Source organism: Homalodisca vitripennis, chromosome 6, assembly GCF_021130785.1.
Source record: "Homalodisca vitripennis isolate AUS2020 chromosome 6, UT_GWSS_2.1, whole genome shotgun sequence".
NCBI lineage: Eukaryota > Metazoa > Arthropoda > Insecta > Hemiptera > Cicadellidae > Homalodisca > Homalodisca vitripennis.
The window spans coordinates 131,102,240-131,120,828 of record NC_060212.1 but is presented as its reverse complement, the minus strand read 5'-3'; the positions used below and the strand labels follow the sequence as shown (position 1 = coordinate 131,120,828).

Genomic DNA, 18,589 nt, shown 5'->3' with positions numbered 1-18,589 from the left:
TCATAATGATAGCCATCAGAGTTGACTGTATCTCAAAAACAAATTCTCAAGCCTAAATACTTCATCACATGGTGCGCGAGATACTAGGAAAATATTAACAGGTAAAGTTCGTAGTTAATTTTTTGCTTTATAGTTTGGTTGTTTGTGGAAACTACGAATCAGCGACATGAATTTTGCTAGGATGGAACGAAATGTGAACGCTAGGGGTAGTGTACGTGCTGTACAGAGACGGTTAGTTCGACTGTATGTTCCGAGTGTGGGGGACGTGTGCGGTTTCATCAGAAGTGGATACCAACACCTTTAAACTCGATCTTGTCCTTGTAGAAAGTGTCTTAAAAATTTTCAGGTCTATAGCTCAATTTGTTCATCATATATCCTGCGAAAAATTAAGAGCCAGCTCATTGAAAGTACCTTTATTCCCCTATGAGAACCATGACAACACTTCACACTCTTATTTTTAGTTGTTCAACGCTTATGAACTTTTATGTAAAAGGCGTACTTTTTGAGAATATTTAAATTGGGAAGTAAAAAGGTCTCTTTTTTTAACAAACCCAAAAGTCTTTAAAAATTACAATGCATTTGGATGCATAATAATATTTTTTGAAAAGGACATGCCACGACACAAACATTTTCCAGTTTCTACACTATTGTTGTGGAGCTAAAATCAAGATTGACGGTAGGATAACAGTTCGAAGATGCTTAGTCAAATCACTTGGATTTCCATGTATCACTATTGAGCTGGATGATTTCTATTGGAAATGAAGTTTCACGTAAAATCTCAAGTATGGAGGCAATCGTCCTCAAGATTTAATTATTTGCCATTTGTAAGTAAAACATATTTGCTACAAATAATTTTGTTTTAGCTTACAGGTAACATTCTACATTCTTTGGAGTGGTTAAAATTGCTTTCTTATCACGTACAGTCTTGTCTGTGGCAAGGGGTTATTCTAGCAACTGTACTTTAGTTTTAAGCTTTCATCAAATATATCAAGGATAATAAACAATTTCCCATTACACTAACTCTGATTTTGGGTATAATACTGACACATATTGAGTCATCGGCTTACAAGAATGAGAACGGACGTTGAACTCTCACATTAAAACAAAAGCCAAATAGACCATATATTTTATTTTAAGTTTAATAAAATAATAATTTATTAGTATTTAGCTTGCTTCCTAGCGTAATATCTATATTAATGAAATAGCTTGAAATAAGAAAATCACTTAGAATATTTTTAGTCCTATACAGTTGGTTTCAAATGATTTTGTAACATAGAACGAGACAGAAGAACGCCAATCTACGTGTCGCGTAAGAGGTTTCGCTTAAGTTGCATCCAAAATTCAAATCTTCATTATTCTAGAAATATCCTACAAACAGACATAAAACCGAGCAGAACAGATGACAGTTAGTTTACATAAATTCTAAATCTCATGGAAGGACATACAACATCATTAAACTCTAAGTTGCATATGTAGATTTCTATTAGGATTTTATATACAGATTTTTATAGACAAGTTCGTTCACGAGATATGTGCGGATAGATACAGGACGGTAATGCTAACGCTCAACCAATACATTAGGTGAAATAATATAAGTAATATAAAATACACTTCAAAAATCAAGACATACTAAGATAGGTTTTCCTATCAAATAACATGGCCATCTTCTAAAATAATAATATAATTATAGTATCTATGTATTTCAAGTTTTATGGTTAAGCATATATGTGCTTGACTACTAGTGAAAAGTCGAAATGCAAAACCCTTGCTTTTCTTATATTGTCCATGACTAGTAAAAGGGTTAAATCAATTTAGCTATATTTTATATGTGGTTTATTTGAGTATAGATACAAAGGCAGACAACATATTGGTGTTCTTTTATCATTTATCTTAGGTAGTGGTGGGTTTTATTTTATCTTAAATTGACAAATAGTTCATGAAAATTGGTTATTAATCAACGTTTTTATGCATTTCTTCGCAATTTATAGTTTTATTTAAAGTTCACTGCAAAGGTAAAGACAGTTTCATACTTTTTTGTTACCGTTTAACATCTTGTGGATTAAGTTTTATACTTACTCAAAGAAATAACATTTAGTTAGTTTTTTTATTGTATCGTAAACCTGATAAAACTAGATACATTGAGACAATTCACGTTGACAATTATATTTTCGCTACTATGACTGTTAGAGTTTTCACTCTTGGTGCTTCGTAACACTGGTGCACATTTCCAGGGGTGGTGGAAGTAGTGTTGCTGATGGATGGCTCTACTCTTCGTCGTCCTCGTGCACGTCCATTGCTGCAGACATCCTCAGCCTGGAACCGCTTTCCACGAGTGGAATCATGTTGTCCTGAGATTTGTTTGCAGGAGCGATAGTATAGTGGCGTTCCTCTGTGTCTGCAATTGGCTTGTAGGTCGTTGTAGGGGATGTGGTAGCTTTTGGGTGCATAGATGGGCTGATGCGGCTACTGCTGGTTCTTCAACTTCTTCCTCTTGGGGATCTGTAAGAGCTGGTCGTGCCAATGATTGTCTCTTCTCTTCGTCGTCTTCATACACCTCATTTGCTGCAGACAACTTAAGCCTGGACCCGCTTCCCAAGAGTAGAATCATGCTGGCCTGAGATTCGTTTGCAGGAACGATAGAATATTGGATTTTCTCCCGTGTTTAATTGGCTTGTAGTTCTTTGACGGAGAGGAGGTGTGGTAGCTTCTGCTTTACATAGTTGGGTCTGTTGCCGCTAACTTCTTTGTCTCGAGGATCTATAAACAGATTGTCGGCTGATGATTTACTTTACTCTTTGTCGTCCTTGTGCACTTTAACTGCTGCCAACAACCTCAGCCTGGACCCGCTTCCTACGAGTGGAATCATACTCGCTTGAGATTTGTTTGCAGAAACGATAGTATATTTTCGTTCCTCTCCGTCTGCAATTATAAACGGTGTTTTCATTACCCTTGCCAAACAAAGTGCTCAAGTAAAGACTATTGAAAGGAATTTTTAAATTGCCTATTTTCCTTAAGTAAGGATAGCATACACAGCACTACTTTAATTATATTCCATTAAATATATTCTTCTCAGTGATAATAGATAACAAGTGGGCTCAGCGATGTCCCGAATAAGCATTAGCGCCCACCCGAGATCTATGACCATTTACTGTGACAATCTGCTCTCGTCCTCCCAAATAAGACCTGAAACAGTTCCAAATTATTGTGATTTATACCGTAGTGCCTTAATGTTTCAAGCAATATAATATGTGATACACAGTCAAAGGCCTTACTGAGGTCACAGAGTGTTACCCCCGTATTTAGCCTATGCTCAAAACCATCTAGTACGCCACTAACCAAGTGAGAGACTGCACTCACCGTGGAAAGGCCTTTCCTAAAGCCATACTGGGCATCCGAGATCAATCCACCCTCCTCGAGAAACCTTTGGAGTTGACACTTAATAAGAGATTCAAAAACCTTCCCAAAAATGGGAATATTAGAAACAGGCCTGTAGCTCTCCGGCAGTGACCTATCTCCCTTCTTAAAAATTGGGGTGACCCGAGCAACCTTTAACTTACCGGGAAAGACACCTTCATTTAAACATGCATTGAAGCAGGCCATCAAAGGCAGCAAGGTATACCCAACCACTGATTTTATAAGGCTGTTTGATAACGAATAAATGTCCTTGCTTTTACTGTCCTTCATCCGCCCAACCGTGTGCAGAATCTGGTCCACCGTTATAGGTGTCCACCTCACGTCTTCCACAGGAGCATTAGCTCTTCTGGCCATGTCTATCGGATTGAAGGGAGCAGCCTAAACATTCTTGAGGGCCTCTTCCGCAACACTGTGGAAATAATCATTGAATTTATCCGGTGTAACCGAAACCTTCGTTATATTTGTACCCAACTTTTCCTGCCTAATTACCTTCCATGCAGCAGAGCACACTAATAACCACCTACGACTGACCAGAGGGACTAGCCAATGGTAATCGTCACGGCTGGCTAAAACAAGATGGCGGAAATAAATAGGAAGGAGGACAGGAATGGGCCCTTTCGTTATTATTGGTTCATGCGAGGTGAACTTCTTAAAACCATATTGTGACCTCGCATTGGTTTATTACAAATATCTGATCCGTTTGATACTTTTGGTTTTCTCTTTAGTTAATTTTTTAGAATTGGCAACCAAAGCGGCCTAATCTCGACTGATGGTTGACCGATTGGTTGGTCTGCCAATTTAATGTATGTTGCCTCAATTAATTTCTTTTTGAAGAAATGTGGTTCCCGATGTATTATGTTGGCTTCATCCCAATTCATATGATGGTCTTCGGACCAACAACGTTGTGAAATTTTTGACTTTTCTGTGAGACCCTTTCTCGTGTTTTGTTTGTGCTCTTTTATCCTTACGTTTAGTAGTATTTTTGTCTCGCCTATGTGTTCCCTATTGCAACTACATTTTATACTGTAAACACAGTTTTTGGAATTCTGTGTGCCATTTTTTGGTTTTGTTTTTACGAGACTTTGTCTAACAGTGTTGTGTGTTTTAAACGCGGTTCTAATGTTGTTACTTTTTTTTTCTACCTACTCTTCTAATTTTCTCCGATAACCCCGGCACATAAGGGATTGACATAAACGCAAATTTATCACAATTCTGTTTTTGTGACTCAGAAATGATTCTTCTGGTTCGTTTGCACTTATTTATTACTAATTGAGGGTATCCATTGCTTCTGAGATCTGATTAAAATTTTCTTAAATTCTTCTTTTAGTCCATCTTTATCTGAGCACAAGCTCTTTGCTCTATAAAACAATGAGTAGGCTACTCCTTCTTTGACAGATTTTTGATGGTTGGATTGATATCAGAAATCAGAAATTCTTTATTGTCAGACAGTAGAACACTGCAAAATAGCGTCAACAATGTTATGTAATAGTTAATTACATTAAGTTATTTTCAGAATAGCCCAATAAAATTAAATATAAAAACGTCAGATTAATTTAAACAGCACTAAAGTTTTTGTCAATGCTAAAATAAATCAAACTAAAGCTTACATAGGTGGCTAGTCTTAACATAAAGCTTAATATAAGCTAGTCTGACCAGAGCACTCGACAAAGTCCCTGACACTGTAGTAAGCCCGCTGTAGCAAATGCCGCTTGACCTCCCTCTCAAAAGAAGGACTTGTTTTTGTTTTCATAGAGTCTGTGAGTGCATTATATAGTTTAATGCCGCTGGTTAATAAATGTCTTTCAAAAAAACTTCTATGGGCAGGAATGGTAATCATATTGGAGTGACGTAGATTGTGACGATGTAGGGGATTTTGAGATTTGAAAAGGAGGAGGTTTTTGTGAACAAATGTCACGCAGTACAAGATATAAATCGATGGGAATGTTAGAACCTTTGCCTCCCTAAAAAGCGACCTACAAGAAGTTCTACACGGTTTCCCAAAAACAGCTCTCAACGCCCTTTTCTGGAGTTTAAAAACGGATTTTGTACGTACACTTTCACATCCCCAAATGACTACAGCATATGTGAGAAAGGGGTAGATAAGCCCATAGTAAGCAGCCAAGGTCACTCTGGTATCAGCAAACTTTGACAGGTTTCTAATAAACAAAAATCCCCGAGCTTAGTTTCCTACAAATGAGCTCAATATGATCGTGGAAGCTTAATTTATTGTCAATCTGAACGCCTAGAAACTTTAGCGACTTACCAGATGAAATCTCTTCATCCCCCAAATGGAATGGAATTTGCTCCAAATCCTGAGAACTTCTGATAGGAAAATGGATCATTTGAGTTTTCTCGTTATTTACTACGAGCTGGTTATGCTGAAACCACTGGGATATTTTTTGTGCTTCTTCAGAAGCCAGAGTCATGAGGTCCAAGTGGTTTGGGGCTTTCACTGTGAGGGATGTATCGTCTGCAAAAAAACAAATTTTGGCATTGGGACCAGAAATGCAATTTGGGAGGTCATTCACAAACAAGAGGAACAGGATTGGTCCCAGTACTGAACCCTGCGGGACTCCTCTTATTACCTCACATGGTTTTGACGAGGCTGTTCTTTGACAGCTATAGCTGTCCAAAAAAGGAAGCTGAACTGATTGCGTCCTCCCACGCAGGTAAGATGAAATCCAACAGTACGATACACCTCTAATGCCAAGTAAGTGAAGTTTTTTTTAGCAAAGTTTTATGATTAACCATATCAAAGGCCTTGGTCAAGTCGAAAAACAATCCCATAGCTGAATTGCCCGAGTCCAGAGCCTGTGTCAAAAATGAAATAACAGAGTCAACTGCGTCAGTGGTTGATTTTCCTTTAATGAAACCAAACTGACTTGCAGAGAGAACTCCGTTTCTCGCCAGAAAAGACAACAATCTATCCAGAAATATTCTTTCAAATATCTTAGAAAAGGTTGTAACCAGCGAAATAGGTCTGAAGTTACTACAAACGTTCCTAGCTCCTCTCTTGTAGAGAGGGTGGACTATAGCGTGTTTTTGTGAATTAGGAAATTCACCCACTGAAAAAGATAAATTAATTAAATAAGCAAGTGGGGAAGAAATTAAATCATGGATCTGCCTGAAAAGCTTAGACGATAGTCCATCATTTCCACAAGATGGCTTAGGTTTTAAAGCAAATATCACACGCGATACTTCTTGCTCTGTGGTGGGGGACAAGAACAACGACTTGGTTACAGATTGTGGTGTAGTAGTTTGTGTTGACTCGCTTAGGCCATGAGAAATATTTCCACTGGTGTCATGGTATTGACCAATAGTCGAGAAGAAGTTGTTAAACATATTGGCAACCCTGACAGGATCCCTAACTTCATTGTCATCAGAATCAAGCAAAGTGGGGAAAACAGTATTATTTTTTTTGGAAGGCTTGCTGTCATTAATGAGAGTCCAAATGGTTTTTGTCTTATTTGCTGATTCAGAGATCCTACTCAGGAGTTGATCCGACTTAGACTTCCTTATTGCACTTTTATAGGAACGCCTTAATTTTCTGTATGCCAATCTGGAGGGATGTGAGGATTCTAGGTCCTTCGTAAAGGAATAGCAAAACTGTAGCTGATCCTTGAGTCTTAGAATTTCGGGACTCTCCGTGACGATCCTGTTAGAAGAATTAAGAGGGTGTATTCTTGTCTTTGTCAGAGGAAAAGTTGCTTCAAAGTAATAAGAAATTAGATTTGTAAATTCATTAAATCTATCATTGAAGTCCCCTGATTTAAACACACTACTCCATGTTTCATTTTTTAGAAAATGCCTGAATGTTTGGATATTGCGGGACGTTATCCTTCGCGACATTCTAAACTTAGGCAAAGGTATGGTCTTAGCTGGGAGGACGATAACAGCTTCCTGACCATGATGATCTGATAACGCAGTTATCACCACATTGCTATTTATCAAGCTAGGATCAATGTTAGTAAAGATATTGTCAATTGCAGTTTTTCAACCCTTAAACTCCCTGGTGTAAGAGGTTATGGTATGTCTTAGACCAAATGTTTTCATGATATGAATGAAATGTCTACTGGATGCCTGATTACTCAATAGATCTATGTTGAAGTCTCCAACAACAACAAGTCTATGACTCCGCCGAACAACTCCAGCAAGACAGTCACCAAACAAACGGAAGAATTCTTCACAGTTATATCCATGAATTCTGTAGACAGCAATAATTATAATACTCTCACCGTTCCAAAGCTGAACTTTTGCAGCAGATAATTGACAAGAACTCTCGGAACAAAACTGGGATACATCAACACGTTCACAAACCACATTACTATTTGCCAGGATACATACTCCACCCTTTTGCCGAGATTGGCAACAAAAGGCCGACACATTTTTATACTCCAATAGAGAGAAGGACTCGAACTGTATTTCCGATAGATTGTGCTCAGATAAACAAATTATTTCAGGGTGGTCGCTCTCTAGGTGTATTTCTAGGAGGTCTTTGTTTGTTCGAATCCCACAGATGTTCTGGTGGAAAATAGTGAAAGCTCCCTTTTTGTAACCGACACCTGTCGCAGAGGGAAAGACTAATGTCATTTTCTCTTGCTCCGTAACCTGTCCCGTTCTAAAAAATTATAATTTGCCTCAGAATTAGTCCATGTTTTCGATTCAAAGTTAGAATTGTACACTATTCGGGTACTAAATATTCGTTCTGCTTTAGAACATTGTTCCATTTTTATGTGTAGGGGCCTGTGCTTTACGCCATTTTGAGGACTTCCTCGAGATCCAAGCCCAGGAGATAATGGCCTGATTTTCCCAAAACAGCTCGGTAGAGCATTGACTATGAGTTCCGCAACCCTTCGCTTCCCGAGCTCGTTAAAATGCAGCCCATGCCTCGTAAAGAATCGCCTTGGGATACACTCGAGTGAAACAAAGTCAGCATGAGCATGTCTCCCAACCGTAGCAAGAAGATCACGGTTAACACCATTAATGACATCATTTAGATTTGGAACATCAAATCTCTTGGGAATACCCAATACAATAACATTGGTGTCCACCAAACCCTCCAGTGCCCGACCGAGAGACACGCAAAGCCCATCGCAGTGGTCAGGGACATTGTTCGTACCAGCCAAGATGACAACATAATCCTGTTTTGTGAGTTTGCGGCCACTGAGGTTGCTGCCTTCCATTACACATTCAATTTTTTTTACCCGGCAACACTAAAGATTCAGTTTTAACTGCAGGTTTCACCAATAACTTCACTTTACCACATAAACGCCGTCCATGTGAGTCACTTAATAGCAAAACACTTTGAACATCCTTTGGCGGCATATCTACATTATTATCAACAGACATTTCCTTGACTCGAAAGCTGGAAGACACCAACCCCGTAGATACGCCTTTAGATTGTTTCACCTTGCTCGTTGGTTTTTTCACGGATGGATGGAATGAGTCGTTTAAAGAATTATTTACATTGTCATCTGGGAGTGCCCTGGATGAATGTTTTTAAAGGTAGGATACTCAATTTATTTGACATATACTTAGGTTTAGCACTTTGCTTTAAATATGTTTAAATAATTTAAATATTTTCCTGTGTGTGTTATCTTTCGAAAAACAGTTATCTTAAGGATATCACTATCTCTTAATACACACACATCCAAAAAGGGAAACTTGTTTTGGACTTACACTTCCATTGTGAGGCGGATGGAAGGAGAAATACTATTAATGTGATTCAAAAGATTATTTAATTCAATGTCTCCATGAGAAAAAAAACAAAGGTATCATCCACATACCTTCACCACATCTTCGATTTGAACTGAGCTGAAGCCAAAGCTTTTCGCTCAAATTCCTCCATAAAGGAGACAGTGGAGAACCCATCGCCATCCCCTCATCTTGACGGTAAATTTTACCCTGTAACTCAAAATAATTGCATTAATTGCATAGTCCTAACAGTTCCATAATTACTGGCACGGGAAGTTTAGTTCTATCCTTTAATGTTTGGTCTTCTTTGAGACCATCGTTTTAATATTCTGAGTAGCTACAAGATAGTGTGATAACAAACTCGGTTTATTATTACGCGGCTTTACAAAGCTAATATTCATTTATAGTCTCAAGTCAATATTTGTTTGGTACTTTGGGATTATACCGACCACACCCAGACATGAATCGTTATTTGAAATTTTGCTTCTACTGATTAATAGATTAGCGTAAAAAAATATTTCGTCAATATAAAACAGGAATTGTCTTATCGTAAACCCCTCCCCATCCTCAGACAGAGGTCAAAGTCGAGCGGTCTAGTAGATAACGTGATTGCAGAGTCGCGTCGCTTTGTTGTACTTCCGTGTTTTACCTCTAAATTTCTCCAAACACAAAAATTCAACAAAAACAAACATTACCAAACTAAAACTAAACTCTTTATTGAAAAAACACTCAAAACTTGTTTTTATTCTTGATCACATTCCACAACCCATAATGCGAGTGCCTCCGGCCGAAGGTGCTGCCGAAGCCCGCGCTGATGTCGACGAAAGAAAAACATCCCTCGAGATAGTACCTATCAGTAAAATATCAAATTCTAGAGGGGCTGATCAGAAATATAAATTAAATTGTAATTGAAAGGCAATTATGTACCGTGCAAATCATGTGATGCCGCGCGGCCTGCCGTAATCGGGATTCTCGAGAAAGATAAGATAACAGCGACAACAATACCGATCACAATTCCTGGAAATGCTTGTAAGTTTGTAATTTTGTAATTACAGAGTTGTTTTTTCGTTCTATCATGTTTGTTTCTATAAATTTATATTTTTGTGTTCTTCATACTGGTGTGGTCGGTATAATCCAAAAGTACCACTTGCTTTTTGTTTAGTTCACATGTTGTGCACATAAATTGAACATTTAAGTAGTGAATGTGTCACGGAATAAATAAAATATCATTAATTTAATTTATTAGTTTATAAAATGAAATGTAGTTTCCTTATTTGCTTTTTCATTGCTTATAGATTGAAACTGATTGGAGGAAGGTGTTAATAACATATTTGACATATGAGGTACACATAGATAATTAACTATAAGTTTATTAATTAACCTAGTACATTTTTACGTGTTAAATAAAAAATGCCCTATACTTGATTGCATTTCGACAATAATAAGTATGTAGAACTATACTGTAGTACACTGCAGCTTTATATTTGAAATGAATAGTTCCCCTGCTATAAACTTCGACGACATTTTGTTCATTACGGAACAAAGCAAAGTCCTCTAGAAGGCATGTTCCATACTAATAATTTCTACTGGAATTATCTTTCACCACGGTGGACAGTTTACAAGCACTGCTTATACATTAGTAGTAATGTAGACCCCATCACAAGTGTTGATTTTAAGCAATGAACGTTTTTGTAGCAAATAAACTTGTAATGAGACGCTCAGATGTCTTGGGGGTCACTTATTGTGTGTGTTTATCTTTCCGAATGATACAGAAATCATGGGACACCAAAGTTTTCAGCCGTTCACTTTGTGTTCCCTAACTGAGTTTCCTTTGAGCCGGTTCAATACCTATATCTCCCCGGCTCATGTGTGTTTTATATAGTGTATGTGTGTGTGGTTTATTGGCTGCAGAGGCCACTGACCATTTGAAGGCGTTTGGCCTTTCCGGTAGAGTGGCAAAGACTCCGAGCCGTGGTGTACAAGTTAGGAGTAGCTCCAAGTTAAAATTTTGTTTAACTAAGTGTTTATTTTGTTTTTTGCTGAGCTGTTCTCCATCTGACATGTGCGGCTAAGTTTACGGCCCCTCACTGATGAGGTCCAAGAGATGAGCTGTTTTTCTCCTGTCATCTCTCCATCATGCGTGGTCGCAGAGAACCTTCTCTTTTGCGCTCTGCTGAAGGACGGCCACCATGATGGACATTACTGCTAGTCAACATCTGTGATACCCTGCTCATATTCTTTATTTATTTGTTATTGTTATTGTTGCCATTTATATAGTTTATATTTTGTTATTTAATTTTAAGTTAGTTTTAGATATTATTTAGTTATTTCTTGGATTTCATTAGGAGCCCGCCCTTAGCCGAAGGATACCGGGTGGAATTGGCATTTCTTGTTTCAAATTATGGCGTTTCCAATTTTTGTATGCAGGTGCACCTGACAAGAATTGTTCGAGGTATATACTACTGCAGGCACTTTTATTTATTTATTTTTTTTATTTATAGTATAATTATATACCTTTTTATATTGACTGGATAGGCCTATGTTATGTTGTCTTAGTGAATGAACCTGAGTATACTGACCACGGTGTTCTTATTTTCACCTAGTTGGTTTTGATCCGGCATCCCGTTCGCCACCATGGGCGCGCGCTTCCCTGATGGTTTGCTGTGGGTGTGCGAGCGGCGATGTGAGGTTTCAATGGTATCATCTTCTTCACTGACACCACTATCACTATCTCCTGCTGAATCACTGGCAGTGCTGGAACTGTTCTCCTCCTCATCACTCGATAGCTCCTCATCTACGTCATCATCATCCAGTTCTTCTCCAATCTTGGCAGTTTTTAAAGCTGAATACTCCTTAAGTTCTTTCTCATCTAGAGTTTTTAGGAATGCTTCAAACTCAATCATGTATTGCTTTTTCATCTTATTGTGTTTCTTTTTGTACTTGTCTAACTCTGATTTTGAGAGGTTTTTCCACATAAGGGCTGCTCGTTTACAAGCAGTTTTATTTGGTAGACTGCTGTTCTTTTTGGCAAACTCTATCTTGTAAAGATCCCAAGCTGTCACTGGAGGCTTTTCTGGTTCATTTTTGAAAAGAACTCGAGTTGGAGACTTAGATCTGGAAGAACCCTTTTTACTAGACTTCTGTTTAGTCTTTGAAGTTCTCTTTTTTGGTTGTAGTTTGGCCAGCTCCTCTGCCTTTTTGTCTTCAGGTAAACTTTCCAGGTAATTGGCAAAATCCAATTTGTAACTTTCATGCATATGCTGAACTGTTTCTGCATAGGTTTTTTTCTGATCATCAGGTATTTCCTTCCATTTTAATGCTACTTCTCGCATCCTGTTTTTGGGTTCACCCTCAACGTGGTTGGCATGCTTGTCTTGAAGCATTAGTTTTGAAAAGAGACTGTAGGCAGAATTTGGTGGTTTTTCTGGTTTTTCCTGCTAACCTGTCCAATATTAAATTTTCTTCTTTGGAGATCACAGATCTATATGGTGCACTAGATATATTTTCAGGATCTTCCATGAGATCATCGTTCAGGTGTTCCAAATACTTTTCTTCTTCTTCCTTCGCCAACCTTATCCAACATGCTTTCTTTTTGAAGCTAAGATTTTTCCACATTTCCTTATATTTCTCTGTGAACTCGTGTTGGTCAAAACCTTCATCTTGTTCATGTTTCTTCAATTTCTCTTTCAGGTACAGCTTAAATGGTGGGAGTGGTTTGTTACTTTTAGTTATTTGTTTTCTTGTAGTGGGATTGTATTCTGGATATTTCTCATAGAACTTTGCTAGGTTTTGTCTGTACTCTTTCTGCATTTCTAATGCCCTCTGATTGTAATAAGATTTCTTTGTGTCAGACATCGCTTTGTACTTTTCCCCAATAATTCTGGAAATGTCCGTCAACTTTAGGCTCGGGTGTTTTTTGATGATTTTGTCTTTTTTATCCATGTAAAACAACATGAAAGAGGACAAAGGTCGTGGAGGTTGCTCAGGATGGCGAGTCTTTTTCTTACTAAAAGGTGCAGCCCATGGTTTTTCGGCCCAGACCTTTGCGTCTTGTAACACCTCACTAAGTAGCCTGAAATGTCTCACTTTGCTCCTCATTATTTTCCATTTCTCTTGGCACTCCTCGACAGAATGGTCTCCAAACTTCACCAAATTCCAATCAAGAAGTTCAGCTCGCTTTGTAAAACCTTTTGTGTCATTTTTTGGTATTTGTTCTTCCATCCTTTTGATAAGCTCATTGTAGTCTTCTTTATTCCAATCTTGATTTTCCTCTTTAGCAGTTTTCTGTTCAACCTCCTCTTCATTGTCTAGAACTAAAACTTCTTCATCATTTTCTTCAACAGTTTCAACTTCTGGTTTCACCTTTTTCTTCTTTTTCGGTTGACTTTGAAGGACATGGTCTTCTTCATTATCAACTAATAATCTCTTTTTCTTGGATTTTTTTAGTTGAATTACTCATTTTTATATTTAGGCCTACCTTTTTAAGTCTTCCAAAATTACGAGCCGATCTGTATCAAACACAAAATAATAATAAATAGACTAGTAATAATTTAAAACAGATATTCTATTTTGAATTACAAATAAACATATATAAATAACAACTAGTTAAATGGATAAACACACCCCAAAACAGTCACATGTATCACCTCACAGCGGGAGAAAAGAAAGCAAAGCGAGGAGTCTTTGCCACTCTACCGGAAAGGCCAAACGCCTTCAAATGGTCAGTGGCCTCTGCAGCCAATAAACCACACACACATACACTATATAAAACACACATGAGCCGGGGAGATATAGGTATTGAACCGGCTCAGATTCTGTCTCTCAGTGAGGACCAGTCCTAGGCTATATGTTACAGTTCTTTTTTTATTCTGCAGCCAATATTGTTTGTAATGTGTCACTTGTTATGTAGTTTTTGTAAACAAACCCAGAGAGACTGCTGAAGGTTCATTTTACTAAATTTTTAAGCCTTTCTGAGAGATGTAACGTTTCTTCGGGTCTTTTAGCCCATATAACTCCCCCTTATAGCCTACTTGGTTAATTTAAGGCCTTCTGCCATCAAATTTTAAATTTAGATTCCTGTTAATAGGCTGCTACTTTTGGCCATCAGTTTTTTTTTCCAAATAATTAAATTTTTTTTTCACCAAGAGTAAAACGTTTAAATTTTGTTATGTGACAGAGGGGATTTTCATACTTACTTTCTTTGGGGTTGTTGTTTTGAGTTGGGAATTTTATTTTAAGTGCAGGATGCCCTTCCCCTGCTTTTCACCAATTTTGAGCAAATTCTGTCAATAAATGCCTGTTTTAAAAATGTTTTAACCAAATTGTTACGTATGGTAGGCTACTGCGTATACCTCGAATAAATTTCTTTATAACTTATTGTTTTAGTCTTTTAAATGGAATATCTTGTTTATTTATTGTTTTCTAATGTTACCAGCTTCTATATTAAGGTTTATTTTAATTTTTATCAGTAATTGATTGGTCTGTGATATTTTGAAATTTTGGTAATTTAACTTAACTTAAAATTCTTGGTAGATAACCTTTTGGCAACTTTACTTTTATTAAAATCTATATTGTTTGGCAACTATTTATTAATTATTATTAACTTTAAAAGGGTACTAGGCTGAAACCTGGTTTCAGGGTCCAAGAGAAGAACTTAATACCTGCCACCTAATAGAAGGATAACTTGCAAATATACACTAACCACAACCTACAAACACAGAAGCAATAAATATAACAAAACAACACATTGAGGGGAGAAGTAGAGTACAGTTAGATAAATTTAGCGGTTTAAGCAATTTAGAGTCCCTTGCTCCCTGCAAAGGGTAAGTCTGCAGGAAGCAAGACACTAAACCAATTCCACCCGGTATCCTGTGCTAGGGCGAGCTCCTAATAAAAAAAAGTTGTGTACTCTGACCTCCCCCTACCTAACACTAACCTACACCAACAAACAAAACCAGAACTGAGAGACAGCTGAGAGAGCAGCGAACCACGCTCTGCTACCATTGAAACCTCACATCGCCGCTCGCACACCCACAGCAAACCATCAGGGAAGCGCGCGCCCATGGTGGCGAACGGGATGCCGGATCAAAACCAACTAGGTGAAAATAAGAACACCGTGGTCAGTATACTCAGGTTCATTCACTAAGACAACATAACATAGGCCTATCCAGTCAATATAAAAAGGTATATAATTATACTATAAATAAAAAAAATAAATAAATAAAAGTGCCTGCAGTAGTATATACCTCGAACAATTCTTGTCAGGTGCACCTGCATACAAAAATTGGAAACGCCATAATTTGAAACAAGAAATGCCAATTCCACCCGGTATCCTTCGGCTAAGGGCGGGCTCCTAATGAAATCCAAGAAATAACTAAATAATATCTAAAACTAACTTAAAATTAAATAACAAAATATAAACTATATAAATGGCAACAATAACAATAACAAATAAATAAAGAATATGAGCAGGGTATCACAGATGTTGACTAGCAGTAATGTCCATCATGGTGGCCGTCCTTCAGCAGAGCGCAAAAGAGAAGGTTCTCTGCGACCACGCATGATGGAGAGATGACAGGAGAAAAACAGCTCATCTCTTGGACCTCATCAGTGAGGGGCCGTAAACTTAGCCGCACATGTCAGATGGAGAACAGCTCAGCAAAAACAAAATAAACACTTAGTTAAAACAAAATTTTAACTTGGAGCTACTCCTAACTTGTACACCACGGCTCGGAGTCTTTGCCACTCTACCGGAAAGGCCAAACGCCTTCAAATGGTCAGTGGCCTCTGCAGCCAATAAACCACACACACATACACTATATAAAACACACATGAGCCGGGGAGATATAGGTATTGAACCGGCTCACCTTCTCGGAAAATTAAATCTTTTTCACTAGAATGCTTATGCTCTTTTGTTCAAGAATGTAGAAAAAAATCAGTCATAAGGAAAAATGTAACATACATTCAATATAATTTTTATACAAGTACAAAAAGCATATCTCGAATGGAATGTTCTCCACCTTATTACTATATTGTATAGTTTCAATTCTACTATATATATGAACACTCATGTGATGAAAACTTTCTTTTTTGTGTTATACATATCTAAAAATTTTTAACATTCGCAACCCATACAATGTTAGTTTGAGAATGTATAAATGTATTTTATTATATTGTGTTAGGAAACGTGAAAAGGCATGTGATAGAAATACACATTCAAAAGTAAAATCGATTCGATAGATGTTGATACTCTTTTCTGAGCTTTACCTAAGGCTCTTCGGGTTCTGCTGAGCTAAGTTTGAGCGTTATATCTTTATTTTACTGTCCTCCCCGTTATGGTTATAGTTCAACAAACTAAAGTAGCTGTGTTAGCAGGACTTAGATTTTTTATTGTTATATTTAGTTGAGCTATTTTTCTTGAGAACTCGTTTAGAAGTTCATTATCAAAACTCATCCTTTCCTTACGTTATGCTGTATCGTTCACGCAGTGGTCAGGGTTTCATTTTACTTGTTTAGGAGACAGTCTGATAAATATTAAATTCTTAATGAAAATAAGTTTCTATTAGTTTGTTTCTGTGTGTATAGTTTATAATTTACTTCACGACGGTTTGTGTTTAAACTTTAGTACAATGCTATGACTTGGTTTCAAAAGTGGTCAGTATCAAAAGTAGTTATGTACTATATTTTAAATATAAAATTATTGAAAAAAAGTTATTAAGAAGTAGAAAAGATATATAATATAGTCTACAGACGAAATAGGCGAATTTACTTTATTAAAGGTTGTGACAATTTTGCCACTCCGGATGTATAAAAAACCAATCTTAAAAGATTGAAAACAAGAAAAGGGATCTAATTTACAGCTCTGGCGTAGACATCAATTGACATTTGCATAAACTTGATTTATATACAAAAAATAATTAGCTACATAAAAAAACATTAAGAAGTTTTAATGGGGTACTCACAGCTTAATAGACGTTATATTTTGATAAAATTCATTCAATAGTGCTAACTTACAATGAATAACGAGAATGAGATTTATAGCTATGAGAGTAAACAAATTAAATATATAACATGCCAATTAAAATAATACACCTACAGTATAACAATCCTAAGTAGGAATAATTTATAATAAACCGTACAATTAAAATCCATAAAGTTGGCTTGAGACATTTATTTTTAAAGTAAAACATAAGACAATATAAATAGTAGACGTATATAGTAATACATTAAACTATTATTCCATTATAAAAATACTTCTTGTTTAATAAAATATTGCTATCACGTAAGTAAATGAAAGAAATAGACTGTGTGAGCGTAGATGCAACTGCAGTCACATAAAATTCAATGTCTGAAACAAATGCAATGTCAGTAAGCTGGCATGTCAATGTAAGAGACCCAACCACCATTGACGCCCAATGGGCAATAAAATAGATTGGGTTTCTTTCCTCACAAATAGACTTTTCTCTGTAAAGCAATAAGTAGGACACCCTTACGAGAATTATTAAGATTAATAGTAATTTGTCTGTTGTAAATTAATTAATTACTAAATTGTCTCAGGATACGTATAGTGGCTACAATGTTACGATATTTGTTTGGTTTTAAATAGGATCAAACTAATTAACAAAATATTAAATGTTTTCACTCAGACTTGGTGCTTAGTGGCCTGATTGCACGTTCCCAGGGGTGAGTTACTCTACTCTTCCTTATGCTCGTACACGTCAGCTGCTGCAGACAACCTAAGCCTTGACCCGCTACCCACCAGAGGTACCATGCTAGCTTGTGATGCGTTGACAGGCACGATGGAGTCCTGCCGTTCCTCCCCGTCTCCAATCGGCGTGGCTTCTGCAGTTTCTTCTATTTGTTCCTCACGAGGATCTGTTACAGGTTCTGGGACAGTGACGACAAAATCAGGGGTTACAACAGGAGCAGGGGTGCCGCCAGACGAAGTGTATCTTCGATAAGTCCACAAACCGCCTCCAACTATGACTACAGCTATTCCACCACCAATAGCTACAGCCTTCCAGGGTACATTTCGAAACATGGTCATGTCGAAAAAGCTTCTGCGTTCAATTATCGTTTTACAGAAACTGATTAATTCATTTAGTTACCAGGGATATCTAACTATTGTTGAACTCATTATTTTAAACATATACATTGAATGTTTAATATATTAGCTGTATCTGAAATTTGTATTTAAAAATTAAATTTCAATAGGTGTTAACCACTGTTACGTATGGAAATTTTTTGTGAAAGTATCTTTGGTGTAATATGATAAATTACTATGATAGGTTTACGACCACCATTGACGCCCAATGGGGAATAAAATAGATTGAGTTTCTTTTCACACAAATAGACTTTTCTTTGTAAAGCAATAAGTAGGAAAACCTTATAAGAAATGTTAAGATTGTTAGAAATTTGTCTTTTGTAAATTAATTTTATTACTGAATTGTCATAGAATACGTACATTGGCTAAAATACGATA

The 18,589-nt window shown here is 37.0% G+C and overlaps 1 protein-coding gene across 1 annotated transcript; it reads right to left on the bottom strand.

Moving 5' to 3' along the window:
- Positions 1-7,511: 7,511 nt before the first annotated feature.
- On the bottom strand, positions 7,512-18,154 carry LOC124365562 (nucleolar transcription factor 1-A-like). The gene is given in 4 exon segments (XM_046821554.1): positions 7,512-7,618; positions 11,771-12,539; positions 12,541-13,562; positions 17,863-18,154. Coding segments are annotated over 4 exon segments (2,190 nt in total).
- Positions 18,155-18,589: the final 435 nt, after the last annotated feature.